Raw genomic sequence first — 23,676 nt, 5'->3', positions numbered from 1 at the left:
TAACATATTTATAAACTCAAAAGCCCTATTCGGTGGGTACGGTTGTATGGGAGCTATACGAAATAATGAACCGATTTTAACCAATAGGCTTCGTCCTTGGGTCAAAGTGCCAAATTTCATCTAATTATCTTGAAAATTGCGACCTGTAGAGTGCGCACAAGGTTTACATGGACACACAGACGGGCGGACAGACGGACATAGCAAAATCGACTCAGAAAGTGATTAAGGTGGGTGTAGGACCAATATTTTAGGGTGTAGGATATAATAAAAGTTATCATGATAAAATTCAACTTGAATATGTTTTGTGTATATATAAATCAGTATGTGGAATTTTTTCCGGATCCGTCCATAAATAGTCATAACCCCATATAAGGTTTAATTCGTAAAATCACTTATAATCGGATAAAATTCGACATGAGCATATTCTGTATATAGATAAATCATTATGCTAAAATATTTTCCAATTGATCCATTATCGTAGCACCCATATAAGGCCACCAACATCGTTTAAAAAGTCCATATCCGAAAATCACATCAAAATAAGTTCCATGCATGCATAAAAAATTAATAAATGATAGTACCATAACTATGAAAACAAAACTAGACAGTTTGGGTTTTAATAAAAAGTAGCTTGTTGGTGGAGGGTATTTATGATACGGCATGGCCGAATATAGCACTCTAACTTGTAAATAATAATATGTTCTTCTCCGTGAATACGTTGTATATGTTTTTCCATAAGATTTTCTTTGACTTATTTTTATAATTAAGCGATTGTAGAAAGTACTTGCTTTTAATGACATCTCCATGTTAAAATAATGACTTGAATTCCCCGATATTTTGTAAATAAGATTATGAAATTTTATTTAGCCTATTAATTTCGTGATTTTCGTTTTATTTCAACGATTTTGTTAATCGGCTATACCGAATCTTATCTACCCCGAAATACACCCATATAAACATCAGACTGATATTTGGAATAGAGCTTAAGTCAATTATGGCCCGAGATTCTTTGAATTAACAAAATATTAGTTTAAAAGAAATAATTTTCGTCCCATTTTTATAACCATAAACAGGTTTTCTGTAAGGGGGTTATATTAAGGTTGTGCACAGTTATGGACCGATCTTTATAATTGTTGTAGATCTATTACGGTTCAAACAAAACTTGTTTAAGTATAATTTCATCACTGTACTCGTATTTCTAAGTAATGAGTGTTAAAATAATTTTCTGAAGGGGATTTTATATGGCGGATAAGGTAAATTATGGACCTATTATCATAAAACTACAGCCATTTTAGCTCATACAAATTTTGTTTATGTGGAATTTTATCGCTGTACTCGTATTTTAAGGCCAGTTGTTATCATTAAGGTATTTTTCTGAAGGAAACTCTTTGTGGGGGGAGGTGTAGGTTCAGGGCTAGGTGAAATAATGGATCGATTTGGGACTCTAATATAAATATCGTTTCTTTACAAAATACATAATGAAATTTCCGAATTAAAACATTTTTAAAGTTTTCGGTTTATAAGCAATTATATTTTTTTTTTTTATTATTTTTTATGTTTTCTTTTCATTATAATAGTAATAATTATATTATTAACATTTTTGTTTATTTCTCTTATTACTTATTAATACATAATAATTTAACTAATAAAAAAAAGATATCTATGCTTAATACATATAAATAATCTAATATTAAACTTTTGAAAAATTTACAACTTATATTTAATAGAAAAAACTAAAAATAACTTATATCACTATAAAGTTATTAAATATTTTTATACATATGTATACGAAAAATACTTATAACATAAAAGTTAAAATAAGTTTTATTTTTTCTGAAGATTTTATTATAAATTTACATGTTTCGTATATTGTATTTAACATACTAAATATTGAGCAATTAGACATATACAAAAGTTTCGTAAGTATTTGATAATTTTTCGTTTTGAATAATATTTTTACATCATTGACTTAAGGTTAATAAATAGGTGAAGAATATTTACAGAAATTAAATAGGAACAATTAATATGGTTGATATTTTTTTTTTTTTTTTTTGGTTTTTTTATATATAAATTTTATAGGATTTTTTACAATATGTGATAATTATAATTCTTTCGTTTTTATGAAACCAATTCCTTTATTTTGGATTTTTTTTTTTAAATGTTAAAATTTATTTATTTAAATTTATTTCCTAATATTTTTTACAGTGTATATGACTTTCATAAATCTCTTTTTGTTTTTGTTTATGACCAGAATTTGTGTTCTCAATAAATTTTATGATTTTTTATTTGTTCTGCCATATTGTTATGATTCAAATTGCCATTCAGTTTTCCTTCTTCTCCGCCAGCTATTCCTCCCATTGAGGCCTTATGCACACCATTAACCTGCCTTTCCAATGCCAGCTGATGCTGAGTTTTTGGTATAAGCAATTCAGTTGTCTGTGCGCTCTGAGCGGTAGGAGTTGTAGAGTGACCATTTGTCTGAGAAAACTTTCCCGTCATCATTTCCTCTATATTAGCACTTTGAGAGTTCTGTTGTTGTTGTTGTTCCTCATCCTCATTTTCCACATCTATGGCCGTATCATCGGCCTCAGACTCATCGTGTGAATGTTGAGAGAGTGGTGTTAATGCTGCTGCCAAAGTGGAATGGTGGGCAGCATGATGAAATGGTGATTGCGAAGAGGCACGCATTAGGTGCTGCAAATGATGATGATGGGCATGATGGTGATGAGCATGGTGTGACAAATGAAGATTATGATGAGGTGAGAGTGGCGTTGTGGGTCTACCATATGAAGTTGTGGCTGTTGTAGTTGATGATGACGTTGTTGAAGAGGAGACACCAGCTGCTGCAGCTGCTACGGCGGCCGCAGTTAAGCACCCCACCCCCTATACGAGTGAAGACAATGGTGGCCGAGGTGGGCTGTTGTTGCGTGCGGCGGCAGCAGCATAATATTGCATGGCATGAGGATGTGGAGGTGGTGGTGGCACAAAACCAGATGTCGTACCATCATGATACAAAACGGGCACTCTCACTAAACGTTGGGCAGCATGGGCCATATTTGCCATATTAGCAGCCTCCAGCTCAGCAGCCAATTGTCTTTTCCATTTATTGCGACGATTTTGAAACCATATTTTCACTTGTGTTTCGGTCAAACGCAAAGAAGCCGCCAAACCGGCTCTTTCCGAAGAACTTAAATAGCGTTTCATATCGAATGTGGATTCCAATTGGAAAACTTGAGCTCTAGAGAATACTGTACGGGTTTTTTTCTTACGCTTCGTTTGATTCGAATCGCCTTGAGGTGAAGAACCATCCGAAGGACCATCAGTGCCATCATCTTCTTCAATGATTTCTTCACCCTCATCATCGGATTCATTTGAACTGGTGGGTAGTAAATAGCTAGAGTTGGAGTGTGAGGAATGATGATTGAGACCTGCGCTCGAACTAGTGGGTGTTGAGGGCTGATGGGGTTGTGAGAGATGATGATGATGGTGATTATGATGTTGTTGATAGGATAAATGGGGAGAGGGTGATTTTGTGCCATTATTATTGTTGTTGTTGTTGCTGCTGCTACCATTAGCCAGAGAGCCATTATGTTGGGGGGAAGGTGGTGATGAGGGATTCTCTGTGGTGTTTGTAGAAGAGCTATCTGTAAATAGAGAAAAATATAAATAAATTAATATAAAGTTTTAATTTCAAAATTTTAAATCATTTTCATATTAATAAAATAATTAAATTTCTTTACGAATTTTATTAAAACACTCAATTTCTGCGTAATGACTAAAGCGCTTGTGCCCAGAGCAAATTAATCTCTTTTGTTTTTTAGGACAGAGAGTGAGAGAGAGTAGAGATTTTGGTGGTTGTTTTTATTTCTTTTGTTTTTTTTTTTCAATATTTAGTTTCCTGTAAAGTAGGTGTTTTTTGTGTATGTATAGAGATAACTGTAATAATTGATGTTGTTGTTGTTGTTGCTTTTTTGTTTTTGTTTTTAAAAATGGCGTTTAAGTTAAATCTTTTGTTTTCTCATAACAACGTCATAAATGTCAGCAATTTACAGAAATTATAAGAAAAATTTAACAGGCACTTGACTTTTTTATATACAAAAACACAAACAAACAAAAAAGTAATAATTATACTGAAGACAAAGAGTTAAAAAATACATATACTGCTGGAATATGTGCAAGAAAAGAGGTTTATTGTTTAATTACTTTGGATTTTTTAAGTAAATATGTAATGAAATTGATTTTTAAAAGTTTTTTGAAATAATTTCATCCTTAACTTAGGCTATATTTTGTTAAGCCTAAATATATGCTATGGATTTGTAGAAATTGATTTATAGCAATTACTAAACAAAAACATATTAAAATATTACACACCTTTAGCTCTTATGTACATTAACTAATACAATTTAATTAAATTACCATTGAAACTAAAAATATTTCGCTTTTTTCTTTCATTACACAAGAAATAATAAGCTCTGGAATCCACTTAATCGACAAAATTCTTTTGTTGCTTTATTTAAATTTAGACGATAAACATTTTTAATCTTTTTTCGCAATTAATTACAATTAACAAAATTCCAATAAATTCTCAACGTTATTAAGGTTTCTTGGCAAAAGTGTTTGTCCAAAAGAATGTTGTACAAACGACATTGTTTCTTAAGAAATGAATATTTTTGTTAAGACAAAGAAAAATGTAAACTCTAAAGTCTGTAATTTTCATTGTAATCTTCAAGCCCACCAAAACTATTCGCAAACTTCTTAAATAACTAAAATAATACAAATATGTACAAGCAATTGCAGACAAACACACACGCACATACACTTATACACTTAACTGCTCTAGTAAAATGTTCAATTCAATTAAATGGCCAAAACAATTTGTACAAATAGTTTCATTAAAGGGTATTACATTTCAAAATGGTTTAACGGTTGCAATATAGCACGCATTCCAATAGCTTGGTATGTTTGCATGTATGTATGTATATGTTATTGTATGTATGTATATTTAGCGTTAGTAGGCTGCCATTTAACTAACGGAAGTCATATAAGACGGCTTTTATTGTGAATGTTTGCTTGTCTGTCTGTCGTTAGAGTTTTGCATGTATTGTGTATTTATAGTTGAGTAGCATTTATTTTTGAATTGGTATTTTAGTTGTGGGCTTAAGCCTATTTAATTGGCCTCTTGCATTAAGACCCTACTAAATGCAATTGAATTTGATCATGTAAATTGGCCTTAAGTAACTAGTGAAATATGTATGTAGGTTTTTTTTTTTTGCTGTTGTACATGTAGACATAGTTGTTAACTATTTTATTTAATACTCCCAAGAATGTGTTTATTGTAAGCTTTAGTTAATGCCAGCGCAACGTAAAATATTTTGAATTTTTAGCTAATCGTTTAACAGCTTATTTTACAAAGAAACAATTATTGAGTTGTTGTAACTTTCAAAATTTTTCAAACACTATTTTTGTTAAATTTTTTTATTAAGCAGATTTCCATAATTTGTCTCTTTTCAAGAAACTCAAGAAAAAAGGATTGAATATTCAAATCAATCAGAAGTGTGGTAAGTTCGTCTTTTCTTAAATCAAGTACAAAATACTTGATTCAAGTACGAATCGGTTAAGTACGCAAAACCTAACTAAGCCTTTTTGGATAAAAGTGATCTTATAATAAACCTATTTTGAGTATTTTCACTTTGATTTAAGCTCAAATGCATACTTGTTTTGGATTAAAAAATAATATTAAAGTTTGAATTATTTCCAGCAGCATATTGAAGATGGTCCGTGGTTCTACCGAACCACCATAAAATCGGCCCTTGTCCGTCTGTCTGTCTGTTCGTTCATTTAAAGTCTTTAATCAAACTACAGATCGAAATTTCTAAAATAATTGAATGAAACACACACAGCATATTGAAGATGATCCGTTGTTCCACCGAACCACCATACAATCGGCCCTTGTCCGTCTGTCTGTCCGTTCATGTGAATTTCCCATGAATTTAAATTTTGAGAATTATTGCATGATATTTGATACGTGATCTTTTATTGTACCAGTGACAAAGTATATTGAAAATTGTTCAGGTTGGTCCATTGTTTCGCCGAGCCCCCATAAAATCCGCCCATCTTCGCCTGTCTGTCTGTCTGTCTGTCTGCCTGTCGGACTGTCTATCTGTTCTTTCATGTAAAGCAAACTACAGCTCTAAATTTCTAAAATAATTGAATCAAGTACGCAGCATATTGAAGATGGTCCGTTGTTCCATCCAACCACCATACAATCGGCCCTTGTCCGTCCGTCTGTTTTTCATTTAAAGCTTGGAATCAAATTTCAAGTCGCAATTTTAAGAATTATTGCATGATATTTTATACGTGATCTTTTATTGTACCAGGGACTAAGCATATTGAAAATTGTTCAAGTTGGTCCATTGTTTTACCAAGCCCCAATAAAATTGGCCCATCTTCGCCTGTCTGTATGTCTGTCTGTCTGCCTGTCTGTCTATCTGTTCTTTCATGTAAAGCTTTTAATCAAACTACAGGTCGAAATTTATAAAATAATTGAATCAAGTACGCAGCATATTGAAAATGCTCCGTTGTTCCATCCAACCACCATACAATCGGCCCTTGTCCGTCCGTCTGTTTTTTCATATAAAGCTTGGAATCAATCTTTTACTGCACCAGGGAGGAAGCATATTGAAAATTGTTCAAGTTGGTCCATTGTCCATTGAGCCCCTTCTTCTCTTCTTCTAAAGAAAATTTTTGACAAATTTCCTCTCTTAGAGATTACTTGAGATTATTATTTATGTATATGTAAAGAAGATTTTCGATGAATTTCTTTTTTTACTCCGAGAATATCGTAAAAATCCGTTATTTAAAAAAGTATTTTATAAAGTGTTAACTTACCATGTGTAGGACTATGAAAAGGCATACGTTGTGGTGCCCAGGGCCAACCAGGAGGACACAAGGCAGCATAACGACCAGCTAAAGCTCCCCATTGTGAAATGAAACCCAATCTGCAAAAAAAAAGAAAAAAACAATAACATTTAAAAATCATACAAATCAATAATTTCTTTCTAATAAATACTACACAAACAAAATAATCACAATAAAATTAAACTTAAACTAACCCTTTTTTAAATATGATAACAAAAACTTTTACGCAAACATATTAAAATAAATTGTTGTAAAAGCTTTTTATACAGCAACAGCTTGTTAATATTTATAAGATTTATTTTATACAAAATATAAAAGAAGTTTTTTGCAACAACAACAGCAACAACAACCCTTAAGAAAATCTTATAAAATTGAAACTTCTATCAAACATGTATTCACATTTAACAAGCATTTATCTTAACATGATAAATCAAGGCAAAACAAAAACATTAGCTTCTTAAATTTGTATCTGAAGGGTTGTCTTGTACGTAAATCAGTTTAAAGATAATTTCCAACAGGTACTATTTTCGTTTCATACACTTTTTGGGGGGTTGTTTTTGGGAAATCTTTACTTTCATTCTTGTTAAAAAGCAAAGTTTGATGTTTTGTTTTCTTTTTTTCGTTGACTTAATAAAGCACTTAAGTGATTTGTTTCTTTTCTTACATTTTCTTCCTTCTTCCCTTTCCTCAGATGTTAAATATTAAGATGTTTAATGGATGATTAAGAAGGGTAAAGTATAATGGTTTGTAACGGGAAAATGCTTTTTTTTTGGGAGGGTGGGACGAGGTTGAGGGTGTAGTAAAGGTAATGAAATCCATATTGCTGTAGTTGTATTTTAGGGCGGTGGTTGGGTTGTATAACGGTAATAGTTGTTAATAGGTAGGATATATTTTATACATTTTACTACTTATGTATGTATATGTAAACAGGTAATCATTAGAGGTCAAAGTTTTTTTCGTTTATATTCGGTTTTTTGTTTTTAGAACAAGTTTTCTAAGGGGATTTAGTTGAGATTTTATATCTCCAGACAAAATGTCTGTATACTTAAAAGAAAATTTTGTTTATTTTTTTTTTCTTGGGATATTCTACTTTAAGTCAGAAGTGTTTTTTAAGTTGTTATAATTTGTATTTATAAAACAAAAATACAATCAAATGGTTTTATTTAAGATTTTTATTGATTTTTTTGTTGGTAAAAAATTTTAATAAGATTTAAAAAAGTTTAAGCAAATTTTTGTTTAAATCAGTTTAAGTTTATTTCAAATGAAATTAAAATTTTGTGGCATTTTATTAGAATTTTTGTTACTTTTTATATAAATTGGCAGCAATTTTCTAAACTAGTACAGAAACTTAACAAGAATATAAAATTTTGCTTTTTCGAAAATATTCCTAGAACTTGTTTTTCCATGTATGGAACATGTATGGAAATCAGTTCGTTGCATCAATGGCATTAATCTCTTATACAAATGAAAAGTAAAATTGTTAAAATAAAACTCGAAATTTTTTCGAGACTATTCTAGGAATTAATTCTTTTTTTATATATTTAGTTTTTGTGAATCAGCTGGAGTGATGGAAATTTATACATTATGAACAAATTAAACATTTTTGAGAATATTTCAGAAATGTTTTTTCTAATAAATTAGAAATAAAATTAATAATTTCAACTGTTTCGTGAATATTCCGGGAATGTTTTCAATGAAATGTAAATAGAATGTAAGAAATATAGCATACATTTAGGTGCTTATAAAAAAACTATCTTATATTAATATTAACATCAGGAATGTTATCCAGTTAGAAACTTAATATGCACTGGAATCAATTATAGACCGAGCTGTACAGAATTTAAAAGAGTACAAATGGAAAACTCTAAAACTAAAACTCGAAATTCTTTTGAGACTATTCTAGGAATTATTTTTTTTTTAATTTTTAGTTTTTGTGAATCAGCTGGAATGCTAGAAATTTCAACTTTTTAGAGAATATTCCAGAAATGTTTTTTTCCAATAAATTAGAAATAACATGAACAATTTCAACTGTTTCGGGAATATTCCGGAAAGGTTTTTTAATGAAATATAAATATAATGTACGAAATATAGCATACATTTAGGTGTTTATAAAAAAACTATCTTATATTAATATTAACATCAGAATTGTTTTCGAGATAGGAACTTAATGGACGCTGGAATCTATTATAGACCGAGCTGTACAGAGTTTAAAAGAGTACAAATGGAGAGAATGTGTTTCAATCTATTTTTCGATTCTACTACCAATATTTTGATGCGTTATAATTGTACTGATAACTGCTTCTCCCATTCAAACCATATCATGCTTGCAATAGACATGCCGAAGGACATGACTAGTTCTAGACTCTAATTAGCAGCCACTTTTGTGGGTTTAAGTCATACATTTTCATGTGATCCAAATGATATAATAAAATCAAAAGCTTTAGTTGCTTTAAAGCTCAATTAATAGTGCATTATAATCTATCTTCTTAAAGCCGATTAAATGTAATAATATTTCCCTAAAAAAACGTCTTTCCTTTAAAAAAAAAAAACTCCTCTTTTTTTCATTTTAAACAAAAGAAACCTTATGTTAAACAACATGTATTTTTTAACTACCAGCTAATTTTTCAAAACTCCATAACTCAGTGGTCATAAAGTCCCCCCTTCCCGCCTTAAAAACAAAAACCACAAATAGACCAGTAGAAAAAAGAAACCAACAAAAATAGAGATGGAAAAACCTAAACAATTTATTTAAAAATTCATTGTTTAGGTTACAAAAAAAAAAAAAAAATAACGAAAAATGTAAAAAACATTTTTAAAACAAACTGTAAACTCAAAAACTACCCTTAATAACAAAATAAAAAAAAAATAAATACAAATATTAAAACAACAGCGAACGGGAGCTCTACAGATCTATTTAAAATTGGATACCTTTTACAACAACAACAACAAATTTCAGTCTATTTACATCTACCACATTTCCGCCACAAATGACACCCATTTAACGTTTTACACAAAAAAAAAATTTGTAACAACATTTTACTTTGGGCTAAATTTTTACGTATTTATTACATTTAAGTTCACACAGACATTTATTATTTATTTTCAGTTATTTTTCATTTAGGCTGGAAAAAATATATTACGGCTAAAAATGAAATTAGCCCATTATAATTTTTGAGGTTGGTTTTTTTTCTTTTGGTGTCAGTGAGTGAGGTAGGAAGTTTTTTTTTTCGTTTCAGCACAAAAGTAGCTTTTGTTTTTAACATCTTTTGATTTAAATCTAAAAGGACTTTATATAAACAATTAGCATAAGATGTTGATCTAAATTAAAAGGACATTATTTGTATACAAATTGAGAGCATGGTAAAAAATAAATGAAAACATGATGAACAATGACAGGGGGTCTGTATTGATAAAGAGCTGTTGTTTATTATAAATTAATGTAATTAAGTTTAATTTTTTAAATTTATTTAAAAGGTCTGGTAGATTTTAGGGCTAAAATTTGTTTTAGAATTACATTTAATGGAAGTACCTTATCACTATTTTGAATAACTAGTGTAATTGGTGGTAAGTATTTACCACACTCACTTATAAATAAGGAGTTAAATAAGTCATTACTTGTAACTCAGAATCTAAATCCTATGACAAATCTATATTAAATCCATTGTTTTCGAAGGTCTTTTTCTGTGCTTCCATATAGTTAATTCCACTTCTTATTTGCTTCTATGGAAGTTCTTTCTCGGTATTTAATTAACATGTTTCTTTAAAATTCCTTTTTTAATTATACCCTACACCACTTTAGTGGGAAAGGTTTATTGGATTTGTGTTGATGTTTGTAACGCATAGAATTAATGGTCCTTTAAGTATAGTAATGGGCTCAAAATAAATTTCTGAGTCGATTAAGCCATGTCCGTCTATCCGTCTGTATGTCTGTCTGTTTGTCTGTCTGTCTGTCTGTCTGTCTGTCTGTCTGTCTGTCTGTCTGCCTGTCTGTCTATGAAAAGTTTGTAATCAAACTACAGGTTGCAATTTTGAAGATTATTGGATGAAATTTGGTACACACATTTCCTTTGACCCAAGGACCGTGGCCGTTCACGTCCGACTATACTTTTTTACTTGTTTTATTTTTCCCATATTTTCACACATGTTTTAAATTTCTTAAAGGTTTTATAAATGAACTTATTTTAGTTACTTGGTATTACGGTAATATTTTCACACACCACAAGCAACCCTGCTGTTCATTAACCTTTTGTTAATAACCTTTTAGACTATTGTCAAATGAACCGATTTAAAAACGTCAGTGATTTGTATTTGCATGTCTACGAAAAGTATACTCTATACACTAGACCTCACTAACCTTCTCGCAAAAGCAAACGCTAACCTACTCCACCCCCCGCCCCCCATTACCAACTAACAGACAGTTGTGCCCTTAAGCTGTAAATAAAAAGAATTTAATACATACATACATACACACATATATGTATGTATGCATGTACTTATTGGCTAATTGAAATAAATCTTTATCGCCCCTTTTCCTACCTTTAGTAGTTCAAACTGACCTGTTTTTTTAATTTAATTTAATCAATATATAATTTGATTTGTTTTATTATTTATTTTTTCTTAATTTTATTGTGATTTTTCTTATTTAATTTTGTAAATTAAAGTTATTTTAGTTAAAAAGATTTTGAAAAATATTTCTTATTCTTATTTGTATAAATTGTTTTGGGTTGAGTTGTTGGTTTCTTGTAGGGTTTCTTTTACAAATATCTACTTTATTTTTTACTAGTATCTTTTGTATGAGTTGTTTTTGTTGTTGTCTTTTATGGTTTAATACCAATATTTATTTTTCTTTATTTTTTTGTTAAGCTTTTTAAAAAGTCAATTAGAGAAACAATTTAAGTGTGAAAAATAAAACAAGAACTAAATAAAAAGAATGTTACACCAAACAAAAAAATATAATGTCTAACAAACAATTAAATTAAAAGGAGGTGAGCAAAATGTCATTTAACACTAGATATCCTAAAGGGGGGTCTAAAGGTTACGAATAACGGATTGAGAGATTGAAAATATTCTTACCATTATACATACACATTTTCTAAAGGATTGAGCTGATCAGAATCTAATCTCAGGTTTTCGAGATATTTGGGCCTAAAATTATCTTAGAGTTTTATAATTATACTCCTTGAATTTATAGTTTTTTAAGTTAAACTTAACACAACATAAACGTAATATATGACACCTTAAAGTATGTTACATTTTTCAAATGAATATATGATAAACAATGTGTAAATAGTATAAAGTTCTTGGAATATTCTCGAATAATATCAAAATGCTCTTTTTTATATAAATTATATAATTCTTAATTAAATTTTGTTAATTTTTTATTGACAAATAGTAGTTTTAAAAAATAAACAATAGATTCCCGGAATATTCTCGATATAAGGAGACAAATTTACAACAACTTCTCTAATTATACTTTATTCGATACTATTTGGGATTTTTTTCCTAAATATTCTCGAATGAATAATATTTGCATAATTTTTTTTAATTTTACTAACTTATTCGTGAATATTCCAGGAACTTCATGGTTTATTGCTTAACTTTAAATTTATAATAATAAAATTTTTAATTTAAAAAGTCGAGAATATTCCGGGAACTTTATTATACCTTTACTTTATTAACACCCAAATATATTGGTCCTACACCCACCTTAAAGTATACCAATCGGCTTTCCAATCACTTTCTGAGTCGATTTAGATATGTCCGTCTGTCCGTCCGTCCCTCAGTCTGTTTGATGAAATTTGGCACATGCTCTTCTTTTGATCCAAGGACGAATCCTATTGTGGTTAAAATCGGTACATTATTTCGTATAGCCCCCCTACAACCGTACCCCCGAATAGGGCTTTTGAGCTCATAAATATGTTAAATGTTATTGTATCAGTTCAAAAGTCGGCAAAAATTAGTTTAACTTAGTCCCCCATACCAGTCTCCTTCAGAAAATAATTTGATGGTCACAATTCACTTCTAAACACTAATATTATGATAATATTCTGCATAAATAACTAAACCTAACCTAAATCTCTCTATCAAAATGCATAATGATAGGACCATATTTACCCCCTGCCCCCATATAACCCCTCATTTAGAAAATCCCTTTTTTGTCATCAAAAATATTTCTGAATTAAGGTAAAAATGAAATAAAATACTTTAATCACTGGTGTAGAGTATCATATGGTCGGCCATGCCGGACTATAAATTCTTATTTGTTTTTAATTGTAATAATAAAATTTTAGCAATATTTTATTAATAATTATTTAGTTTATATTAAATGTTTGTATACTTCGTGAATATTCCAGGAATTTTATATCGTTCAAACATTTCTTTGACTTTATTCGAGAATATTTGGGAATTGTTTTCTTATTGATTTCCTAAATATTTTCGAATGAATAAAATTTTGTTTTTTTTTTTTTAATTAAAGAATATTTTAGGAATTTTAAGCTTATTGTTTAATATTAAGCTTGTGATAATGAAATTTGAAAAAGTCGAGAATATTCCAGGAACTTTTTTGCTTAATGTTTAACTCCAGTATTGGGATGATAAAATTTTAACAAAATTTTATTAATAATTATTTAGTTTATATTAAATAAACAACATTTTTTAAATTCTGGTATTATTTGAGAATATTCCAATAACTTTATTTTGTTGTAATATATCATAATATTTGAATAGCTTAAGGGACCTTTATTGTTTGTCATATTATTTGAATAGCTTAAGAGACTCTTCATACACTCAAAACTAATACCATAAATACTAATCTAAAATCCAACAAATTACCCTCATAATCATATTAAAATAACATTAAAACCAAAAAAAATTTTTTGGTGTTAAAATCCTGCACAATAAAATTTAAAACCTCCCCCCCTAAGGCAAATAAATCTTTTTTTTTTTTGGAATATTATCCTTTTTGAATTTATATTTGAAAAATCATTCATGTATACCAAAGATTAAATTAAAAATTTCTATTATTTCATTGCAATAACATTTTATACTAATTACCATCTTTTTTGCATTTTACATTTCTATTTACAGCATAATACTCTTTGTACCCCTAAAGTGGCGGTTAGTTGAGACTGTAAAGAAGGAAGAAAAGAACCGAACAACAACCTGGTCACTTGAAAAACCACAAAGTAGCAAAATATTTCAATTACCTTTTTTTTCTTGCAATTCATATTTATTTATTTATTGTTTGATGTTGCTGATGTTTTGACTGGGTAAGTACCATTATTACACACAAAATACAATTGTCGTTGTACTCATTTGAAAATGTATATTTTTGTTGTTTTTTCTTGAATTTCATTCTGATTCATGCGTTTTTCATGTTTTCAATTTTTTTTAATCGATTTTAGTTTTATGTTATGTTGGTTAAGTAGAGATTTGGTTGCGATTCACTCTTCCTAGTATTACTTTCTTTGAATTTTTTTTTCCTTAAAAAAATATATTACGCCTGATTGCATACGCAGTTTATGAGTAAGCATTTGTGTCGTATGCGTGCCACATTAATCTTAAAATGTAAAAAGATTAATTTTTGCGTCCAGTAGCGTTTTGAAAAGTTTCATTGATTTCCGTATGATGAAGGTAGCAAGAGAGGTATGGCAATTTTGCTAGAGTAACTTACTCATGTTTGTTTTGTAAAATTGTTCAAGTATTGTATTTATTGGATTGTAAACATTCGTGGGTATTAGAGGACTTTTATGACATTTGCTCTATATATAGAGTTTTTGTATGCAAAATGTGCGTAAGTGGTGGATTTTGTTTTTGCTACGATTTTCTGTATAAAGGTATTAAAATTTATGCGTAAAGGGATTAACTATCATTCATAGTAAACATTGTACGTAATGCTTTATAGGTAAAAGGTTAAAGTTTAGTAAAAATCAGTTCAGTTTTCAGCAAAGAAATACAATTTTGGACCAGAGTGTAGTAAATGCTTGAATTGTTCCTAGAAGTACGAAAAAGATTCATTGTATCCACCTGGTTACCTCTAATACCTACTTCTTTCATTACAAATATACTATTTGTAAACGAGAGTAAAGACTGTCATCACTTTACTGTCCCCAAGTAATCTAGGGAGTAGAAAAGGTTCTTTGCCATGTATTGACTACTTTGGACTAACTTTATGAATGGCTCTTTGTAATTTAGGTAATCTGGATAGTCGGGTGGCTAGGACTTTTATGACATTTGCTCTATATATATCGAGTTCTGTTTGCAAAATGTGCGTAAGTGGTGGATTTTGTTTTTGTTGCGATTTTCTGTATAGAGGTATTAAAATTTATGCGTAACGGGATTAACTATCATTCATATTAAACATTGTACGTAATGCTTTATTGGTAAAAGGTTCAGTTTTCAGCAAAGAAATACAATTTCGGACAAGAGTTTCTTAGAAGTTACACAGAGTCATTGTATCCACCTGATTGCCTCTAATACCTACTTCTTTCGTTACAAATATACTATTTGTAAATGAGAGAAAAGACTGTCATCATTTTACTGTCCCCAAGTAATCTAGCAAGTAGAAAAGGTTCTTTGCCATGTATTGACTACTTTGCACTAACTTTCTGAATGTCTCTTTGTAATCTATGTCATCTACATAGTTGGGTGGCTAGGTGTTACCCTAGGTAGTAGGTTAGAGACCGTCCTACCGAACTGCTGGGTAAGAGCCTGTATTCTAACATATCTAAGGCAAATCAATCAACTGTTTATTCAGTTCAGTTTTCAGCAAAGAAATACAATTTTGGACCAAAGTGTAGGAAAATGCTTTAATTGTTCCTTAGAAGTACGACAAAGAGTCATTGTATCCACCGGGATGCCTCTAATATCTACTTCTTTCGTTACAAATATACTATTTGTAAACGAGAGTAAAGACTGTCATCATTTTACTGTCCCCAAGTAATCTAGGCAGTAGAAAAGGTTCTTTGCCATTTATTGACTACTTTTAACTAACTTTCTGAATGTCTCTTTGTAATCTATGGCATCTACAAAGTTGGGTAGCTAGGTGGTAGGTAAGAAACCGTCCTCCCGAACTACTGGGTCAGAGCCTGTATTCTAACATATCTAAAGCAAGTCAATCAACTGTTGGCTACAACTTCAAATCAAATAATTTTTTAATTTTGATCCCTAAACAATCTCATAATTAATTTCTAATAAACTCCCAAAAAAATCAGATAACAATACCCTTAACCTCATGTTTTGGGACATTTAAGCAGATTTCTATCTTAAAAAAAAAACAATATTAATTGCATATTTTCCAGTTTCTTTCCCACTAACAAAATAGCCATTTTTTCACTATCGCGCCATTAACATCTCTCATAACAACTCTAAAAGTAACAAACATTGCGAAAAAAAAAGAGAATCCTTAAAAATATATTAACCCTCCATAGCAAAACATAGACAAAATCTAGCTTTACAAAAATATGGCATGTGAGCAAACTGCTAGAAAAACAATATGAAATTTGATAAGTTTGTAAATGAAGAAGAACCAAAATTTGATGTGTGTATGCTTTAGTTATTTTTGCCGGCTTAAGCTAGAGTACCCAGAACAGATTTACACAAATCTACAAAAACAAAACAGGGAAATAAAACAAATTTGTTTCTTTAGCATTTTACTCATATTCATCTACACACATACATACACACACCCTTTGGTAATAACACCAACTAAATACTTTATATAATAGCAAATTTTGTATGGACTCGAGTACTATGCTAGTGTCCTTTTTGTTGCTAGCACTTCCTTTTTTATATTTTGTTCTGTTCTATTGTTTTGTTTGAAATCCTTTGTATTAAGGTTATTTAATATGGAACATATATAAATATATATTGGTTCTATAGGTGGTTGATGTTAAGATGATGTAAGAAATTTGTCCATTTTTTTCTATTTTGTTATCATTATTATTGTATTAATGAAGTACAATTATAATTAAAATTAAATAATTACCATCAAAATGTATAATAAATTAGATGCAGAGATTTAAAGGTATTGAAAATTGAAAATGTATACATTGTTCCTATATTACGTAAATATTTTAATTTCAAAACAATTAATACCTTTAGCAAACTGCCTGAAATTTGTAATCCTGAATTGGCATTTTCGTACACACAGACACATTGAAAACATCCTTTAAAATTTTACACATTTCTGCTATAAATATGATAATCTTATATACAGCATATAAAAAGGGATTAAATGTTTTTACAAATGTGTTCATACATATGTATGAATTTTTCTAACTGAATGACTATTTGTCTGTCTGTTTTACTATATGTGTTGACTTTACAATCCATTTCCTATTAAGCCATTCTAACTAAACTGTTAATAATTTGTAAGTACAATAAATGTTTGCAACATTTAGAAGCATTTAGTCGAAAATAATTGCTAAAATAAAAAATGTTTAACAAAAAATGGCAAAGCATTATATATTTGCATTAGCACTTTGCAGTCATTGTTTAAATGATTTTAAATAAATTTATATTCGTTTAATTTTTTTTGTTTTAAATCCACAGGATTTTTACTAAAAGTTTAACATTAAAATTCGGTATTAAACGTTGGCATTTAGGGGAAAATGTTAATTGTTTAATAAGCTTTAAAATTAAAATATATGTTTCTAAAAATAAACAAAATATTAAATTTTTTTATTAACTTTTACTTATGAAAGTTATATGTACAAATATTTTTAAAATAGCCAGTTTTTATTAAAAATAAATTAAGTTGAAATTTAATATATTTCACTAATATTCCAGGAACTTGTACAACAAATAATGTATACCTTTATGAGTTATTATTTTAATACATTTCGCGGTTTATTTTAGAGTATTAATTTTGTCAAAGTTTTTATTTTCGCAAATGTTCCAAGAACTATTCTTACTTTTATAAGATTACATAAATTTAGGCAGTTAAAAAGGTAGTAGTAGTAATTGTTTCAATATATTTCTCAAAGAAATCATATTTTAAAGCTGTTAAGCTGCTTTAAAATTATTAATAGTTTCAATATTATTCGCAAATATTCCAAGAACTATTCTTATTTGTATCTTTCGCGATCATTCTAAGAATTTGTACAAGAAAAATTCATACTTTTAGGAGTAATTTTTGAATAATATACTTTTTGAATTTATCTTCTTATTAGTTCAAAGAACACACCTTTTAAAGCTGTTTTTTCGCGAATATTCCAGGAACTAGTATTACTTCTACAAGAAAGCAATAATTGTTTTATATGTATATTTCTTGAATTTATACTGCTATTTGTAGGAATAAAACATATTTTAAAATGATTTTAAAAATATTAATTATTTCAATGTTTTTTTCGCAAATATTCCGGGAACTATTCTTGTATAAGAAAGCCTATAATAAGGCAATTAAAAAGTTAATAGTAGAAGTAATTGTTTTAATAAAATTCTAGAATTTATATTCTTATTTCTACAAAGAAAACATATTTTTAAGCTGTTAGAAAAAATGTTCGCAAATATTCCAGGAACTATTCTTAGTAGTAAAATAAAGCCTTCTATTATGTTGTCAAAAAAAGACAGTAATGAAATATGAAAGACAGAAATTGTTATTAAAATCTTTGAAAACTAAAGTTTTAAACACATTCATGTCTTTCAATGATCAGATTATGACATATTATGAATGTAAAATAAAAATTCTGGGAATATTCTTGAAAAAATTTTAATTTTATATTAATTTAAAAATTTATCAAAAAAATGACAAATTATTATTTATTTTAGTTTATTATTCCAAGAATTTAATTTTTTTTCTACAACCAAAAATTTTATTCATTAAACTTTAATCGTAAATTTCATCAATATTTACAAACAAATTTGTAATTAAGCAGAAAAATTATGTGTTTAAAAATACAAACATAGTAATTCCATCAAAATATTTAAACATTCATAAAGCTACATTAATCAATTTTATTATCTAAACTAGACGCCCCAAATGCAAAGAAAAAACCCTTAAAATATACTAAATAATTAAACGATTACTCAACGACTTTGTTAAGCTTTAATTAATCATTCATACAGTTTTTGACTTTTGGGCTAAAAACCTTTAATGTACAAAATACATTCATTGTAAAAGATGTTAAATGTGATAAATTTATCAAAAAGGTAAGCACACGTCAACTAAAGCGCCAATTTAAAGAAGCCCTACTTACACTCACTCATTCATTTACTCCCTGGCTGACTGGCTGGCTGTCAAATACACACGCTTACACGAGCCACAAACGCGGGAGGATCCGCTTTTATCTTGATGGCTTCTTTTTGTGTGTATTTTTTGGGTTTTTTTTTAATTTTTAAATAAATGTGTGTACATCACTTTAGCACTTGCCAGATCTTTATCTGTTCAAAAATATATAAAAAACCAACAGGGTTTCTTTAGGTATTTACCACTACCAATAAAACAGAAATGTAAGTATGTTTTCAGGCCAAAAGGGGGAATATTTATATAATTTCTGTTAATATAATGAAAATGATCATTATTAACAGACGTTAATACATTTAGGGGTTTGTTTTTTTTCTCGAAGTTTTAATTTAAGCAACTTTTGGTTATATATTTTTGTTAAACTGCTTAAAAAAGTAACTTGATCCTTGATTATATTTTAACATAAATTTTTGTAAGGCATTTGTATTTAATATTAAAGTTATTAAAATGACCTTTAACGTTTTACATTTTACATTTATGGGTCACTTTTAAGTACTTTTAAATTGTAGGGGTGTATTATATTTTTTTAATTAACAATATTTCTTTATTTAAATTTATCAGCTGTTAATAAAATTTTGATCGTTTGTCCTTTCTTTAAGTGAAATTCAATAGGTTTTATAATTATTTTTGAAACAATTACACAAATTTAAATATATCAAGTTTTTTCCAAGAAACACTTAAAGTGTTTGTAAAATTATACAGCGATTAACATTGAACAATTTGTTTGGATTTTATTATCTTTTCGATCTAAAAGATTTATAAAATTCCAGACATTTTTCTTAGTAGTTGCTACTTACAGGTGAATTGTTGAATTGGCTATGGTGTAATATGATTTTTAAGGGATTTAGTCTGATGACAAATTCTTTAAAATTTACTGGAGTTTTGTTAATTTTGTCATTATGCAAAAATATAGATATTTTTCTCAAGTAAATTTTCAAAATTGTTTTATTTTCTAATAATTCTGTAAACAAGTAATTTTTCTATATTTAATTTGAATTAAAAAACAAATATTTGTCTTATACATACAAAAAACTAAACATTTCTATGTTAGCCCAAAAGTATGCTTTTGTTTTATAAATTACTTCAAATTTGTAAAAACGAGTTCTTGAAATATGCTCGAAATCATTTAGAAATGTCAAAAAAAACATAAACAAATAAGATTTAATAATGTTGGTTCAACTTTTTAATGTAAACCTGAAAGTATGCTTTTGTTATGTAAATTATTTAAAATTTGTAAAAACAAATTCTTGGAATATTCGCGAAACAAATTAGAAATGTGAAAATAAACATATTTCTTTAAATTTATGAATATTGAATAGAATCGATATTTCTCACAATGTTGCACCGAATTCAAAGAATTCATTTGATTTTTTTTTTAATTTATAAATATTGTTCAAACATTTTTATGTTTTCCAAAAAATATGCTTTTTGTTGTGTAAATTATTTCAAATTTTTAAAAACAAATTCTTGGAATATTCTCGAAACAAATAAGAAATGTGAATATTGAAAAGAATCGATATTTCTCACAATGTTACACCGAATTCAAAGAATTCATGTGATTTTTGTTAATATATAAATATTTTTCAAACATTTTTATGTTTTCCTAAAAGTATGCTTTTTGTTATGTAAATTATTTCAAATGTGTAAAAACCAATTCTTGGAATTTGAAAATAAACATATTCTTTTAATTAATGATAAATTTTATAAATTTTTGTTAACCACGTTTACCACTTTATACTTTTAAGAGAATTTTCAAATCATGTACATGTACTTTCAACAAATCCCAAAAGTATACCACACTATCAAGCATACAACTGAACATTTAAACAAAAAAAATCTCAGAATATTCTCGAAAGCTATTAAAATCATATACCAATCTTAGATCAGTAAACTATTATGAATGCAAAGTCAAAAATTTTAAAATTTCCATAACTTTAAATAACTTTTCCTATTTAGAGTAAAATTAAAAAATTTACGTAAGCCTAAAAGCATGCCACTATTAGAGCATTACAAATAATTTAACAGTTAAGTGAAGAGATTCCCAGAATATTCTCGAACGAAACTAAAATCCGTTATTATTCTCAAATTTGAAAGCTAAAATAATAACCATTTTTATGTAAGCCTAAAAATGAGCTCTCTTTTTGAAAACAATAAACAAATTCTAGGAATACTCGCGATAAATAAGAAATCACAATCATTACTTTTAATTTTATTTCTCATACTGAAACGTCCCAAACCATAAAATGGACTCGAAATAGTTAATATTAAAAAAAAATTCTAGCTCTGAATATTATAAAAATATTTAACACGAAATTTACTTCACAAAATCTTTATGATTTTAAAAAAGAAAAATTCCCAAAAAAAAAAAAACTCTTACCTTGACAACATGGCAGCATCTTGTGGTCCTCCAGCGCCTACCGTAGCCGGCGGCAATTGCGGTATGGGTGTAATTAAATTAGAACCATTCTTTTTCGGTTCATTGCGACTTAAAATGGAGGAAATGGAAAAACTAGTGAAACCATTGCCCGATGTGACTTTATTAATATTGCCATTTAAAGCTGCCGCTGCTGCTGCAGCAGCTGCTGATTGTTGTTGTTGACCGCCAGCGGTATTTGTTTCATTATTATTTAACATCTTTGAATTATTATTATTGTTATTTGTTTGTGATTCTTCGGTAGTGGTGGATTCGGGTGATTTAGGAGCCATGGCAGCCATAGCCGGTGGACTAAGACGTTCACTATTGAGAGCATTGGAAAAATGATGTGCCGCCGCCGGTGTTACAGCAGCTGGATGTAGTAAATGTTGATGAGCAGGATGTGTTAAATGGCCAAAACTGTGCAGAGCATGATGCAGAGCTACCGGATGGCCAGCATTTAAAGAATTCAAATGATGCTGTAGGTGATGATGTAAAACTGTTGGTGGCACAGCTGCAGCCATAGTGGTGGGACTGTGGTGATGATGATAATTGGAAGTGTTTGATGTGGGTGTGCCTGCGGCTGTAGTGGGTGTATGATTGGAGTTGGGCGTTGAGGCACCATGTGAACGGGCCGGTGAGTTGGATCTGAGAGGCGTTTCATGACCCTCTTGACCACAACCCATGGGACTGGGTTCGGGACTAGAGACCACACTGATATCAACTTCATGTTCAGAGGAAGACATGATTGTATTTGTTATTTGTTTCTAAGTTGTTTATTAATTAATTTTTAATAATTTTTTTTTTTTTTTTAACACAATAATGGATTTTTTTAAATGATTTTTTAATTTCTCATTTTATTATTTCTTTCTAATTTTGATTTAAACTTTTTTTTATAATATTCTTAAAGGTGTTCTTTCATTTGTACACGTTTTGTTTTTTTCTTATAGAGATTTCTTTTTATAAATTTGAAAATTGTTTTGAAAAAAAATCTTTAGCTATTTTTATCCGTTATTAAAAATGTATACGTCCTTTCACGATCATCAATGTTTTACATTTAAATCGTTCATATCCTTTGTTGTGTATCCGTAACCGTTAACAAACGTTTACTGTCGGTCTACTCTCGCTTGACAGAAAGACAGACAAACCAGCGAAAATTCTATACACACACTTTTTTTTACATTCAAACTTCTACAAATATATTATCCTTGCTAGAATTATATCCTTTTTTTTGTGAAAATTCTATTGAGCACGTTATAGTTTTTGGTGTGTTTATGTGTGAGTGTTGTATGGGTGTGTGAATGTTTGTTGATTGAATAAATTTTAGTTAGAGAGAGTGTGTAAAAATGTTTTTTTTTTTAGAGGATTTTCAACATCAAATAATTGTTGTTTTATTTTTTGTTTTCCACAATTGTGGCCCCTCTCTTTTATTTAATATTTGCAAACTTTTTTTTCTTAGTTAAACGTTGTAAACCGTTTTATATCGAAAATTCGTTTCTTTTTTTTTGTAAAATAAAGTTTTAGTTGAGTTTTTGATGACGTGTTTGTCTGTTTGTGTTTAAAACACAACTGAATCTAAGGTGGTTGGTTTAAAATTCTTTTAGTCTTTTGCCAACACTACCCAAAAAAAAAAAAAATACAAAATAGCACAGACACACACACAAATGTTTAAGCGTAAAAATGGTTTTTCACTATTAGTCCACATCCATACACACACTACCACCACCTTTTGTTACCGTTTCTACAGACAGGAAAATGTTCTCAAAACACACAAACAAATACAATTGTAGCAAAGACAAAGACTCTTTTGCCACCTTGTTTTCTTTCCATTCTTCTATTTGTAGCAGAGGGTTGGTTTTTGCACTTAACTATTGCGAATCCATTTTTCCAAATGAGTAAATTATTTTTTTTTTCTTTACATCACCCCTCTTTACTCAGCGTTTTAGTTGAAGTTGGATTCACTCAGTTCTATTCTGCTTAAGTGTTTCAATTCCATTTTGCCAACGAGTTGTTTTTCATTACACAGATTTATTTTGTCTTCATTTCCGTTTCCCTGTTGTTTATCAATTCTATATATTCGTTTGACTGTGTTTTTTTTTAA

At 28.9% G+C, this 23,676-nt stretch overlaps 1 protein-coding gene across 1 annotated transcript; it reads right to left on the bottom strand.

Moving 5' to 3' along the window:
- Nucleotides 1-1,925: 1,925 nt before the first annotated feature.
- On the bottom strand, nucleotides 1,926-23,119 carry LOC119601499 (homeobox protein Hmx). Its single transcript, XM_037952456.1, has 3 exons — nucleotides 21,540-23,119; nucleotides 6,889-6,998; nucleotides 1,926-3,644 (listed from the first exon to the last, which is right to left on the bottom strand). The coding sequence occupies exons 1-3, from the start codon at nucleotides 22,319-22,321 to the stop codon at nucleotides 2,884-2,886; spliced, it is 1,653 nt and encodes a 550-aa protein (XP_037808384.1). The 5' UTR covers nucleotides 22,322-23,119; the 3' UTR covers nucleotides 1,926-2,883.
- Between the last annotated feature and the right edge of the window lie 557 nt (nucleotides 23,120-23,676).

The sequence above is a fragment of the Lucilia sericata genome, unplaced genomic scaffold (assembly GCF_015586225.1).
Source record: "Lucilia sericata isolate MDLA Ls3-8-SP2 unplaced genomic scaffold, ASM1558622v1 Contig000170F_arrow, whole genome shotgun sequence".
In the NCBI taxonomy this organism is placed as follows: domain Eukaryota; kingdom Metazoa; phylum Arthropoda; class Insecta; order Diptera; family Calliphoridae; genus Lucilia; species Lucilia sericata.
The sequence above is the reverse complement of the archived record's forward strand: the minus strand, read 5'-3'. Positions and strand labels throughout refer to the sequence as shown.

What these genes read in the sequence shown, in the direction of transcription:
- LOC119601499 (XM_037952456.1), bottom strand. Translation starts at nt 22,321, where the DNA reads ATGTCTTCCTCTGAACATGAAGTTGATATCAGTGTGGTCTCTAGTCCC. An exon ending in GATGCTGCCATGTTGTCAAG is followed by an intron (nt 6,999 to 21,539) that starts GTAAGAGTTTTT and finishes TTTTTTTTGCAG; the next exon opens with ATTGGGTTTCATTTCACAAT. An exon ending in TTTTCATAGTCCTACACATG is followed by an intron (nt 3,645 to 6,888) that starts GTAAGTTAACAC and finishes CTCTATTTACAG; the next exon opens with ATAGCTCTTCTACAAACACC.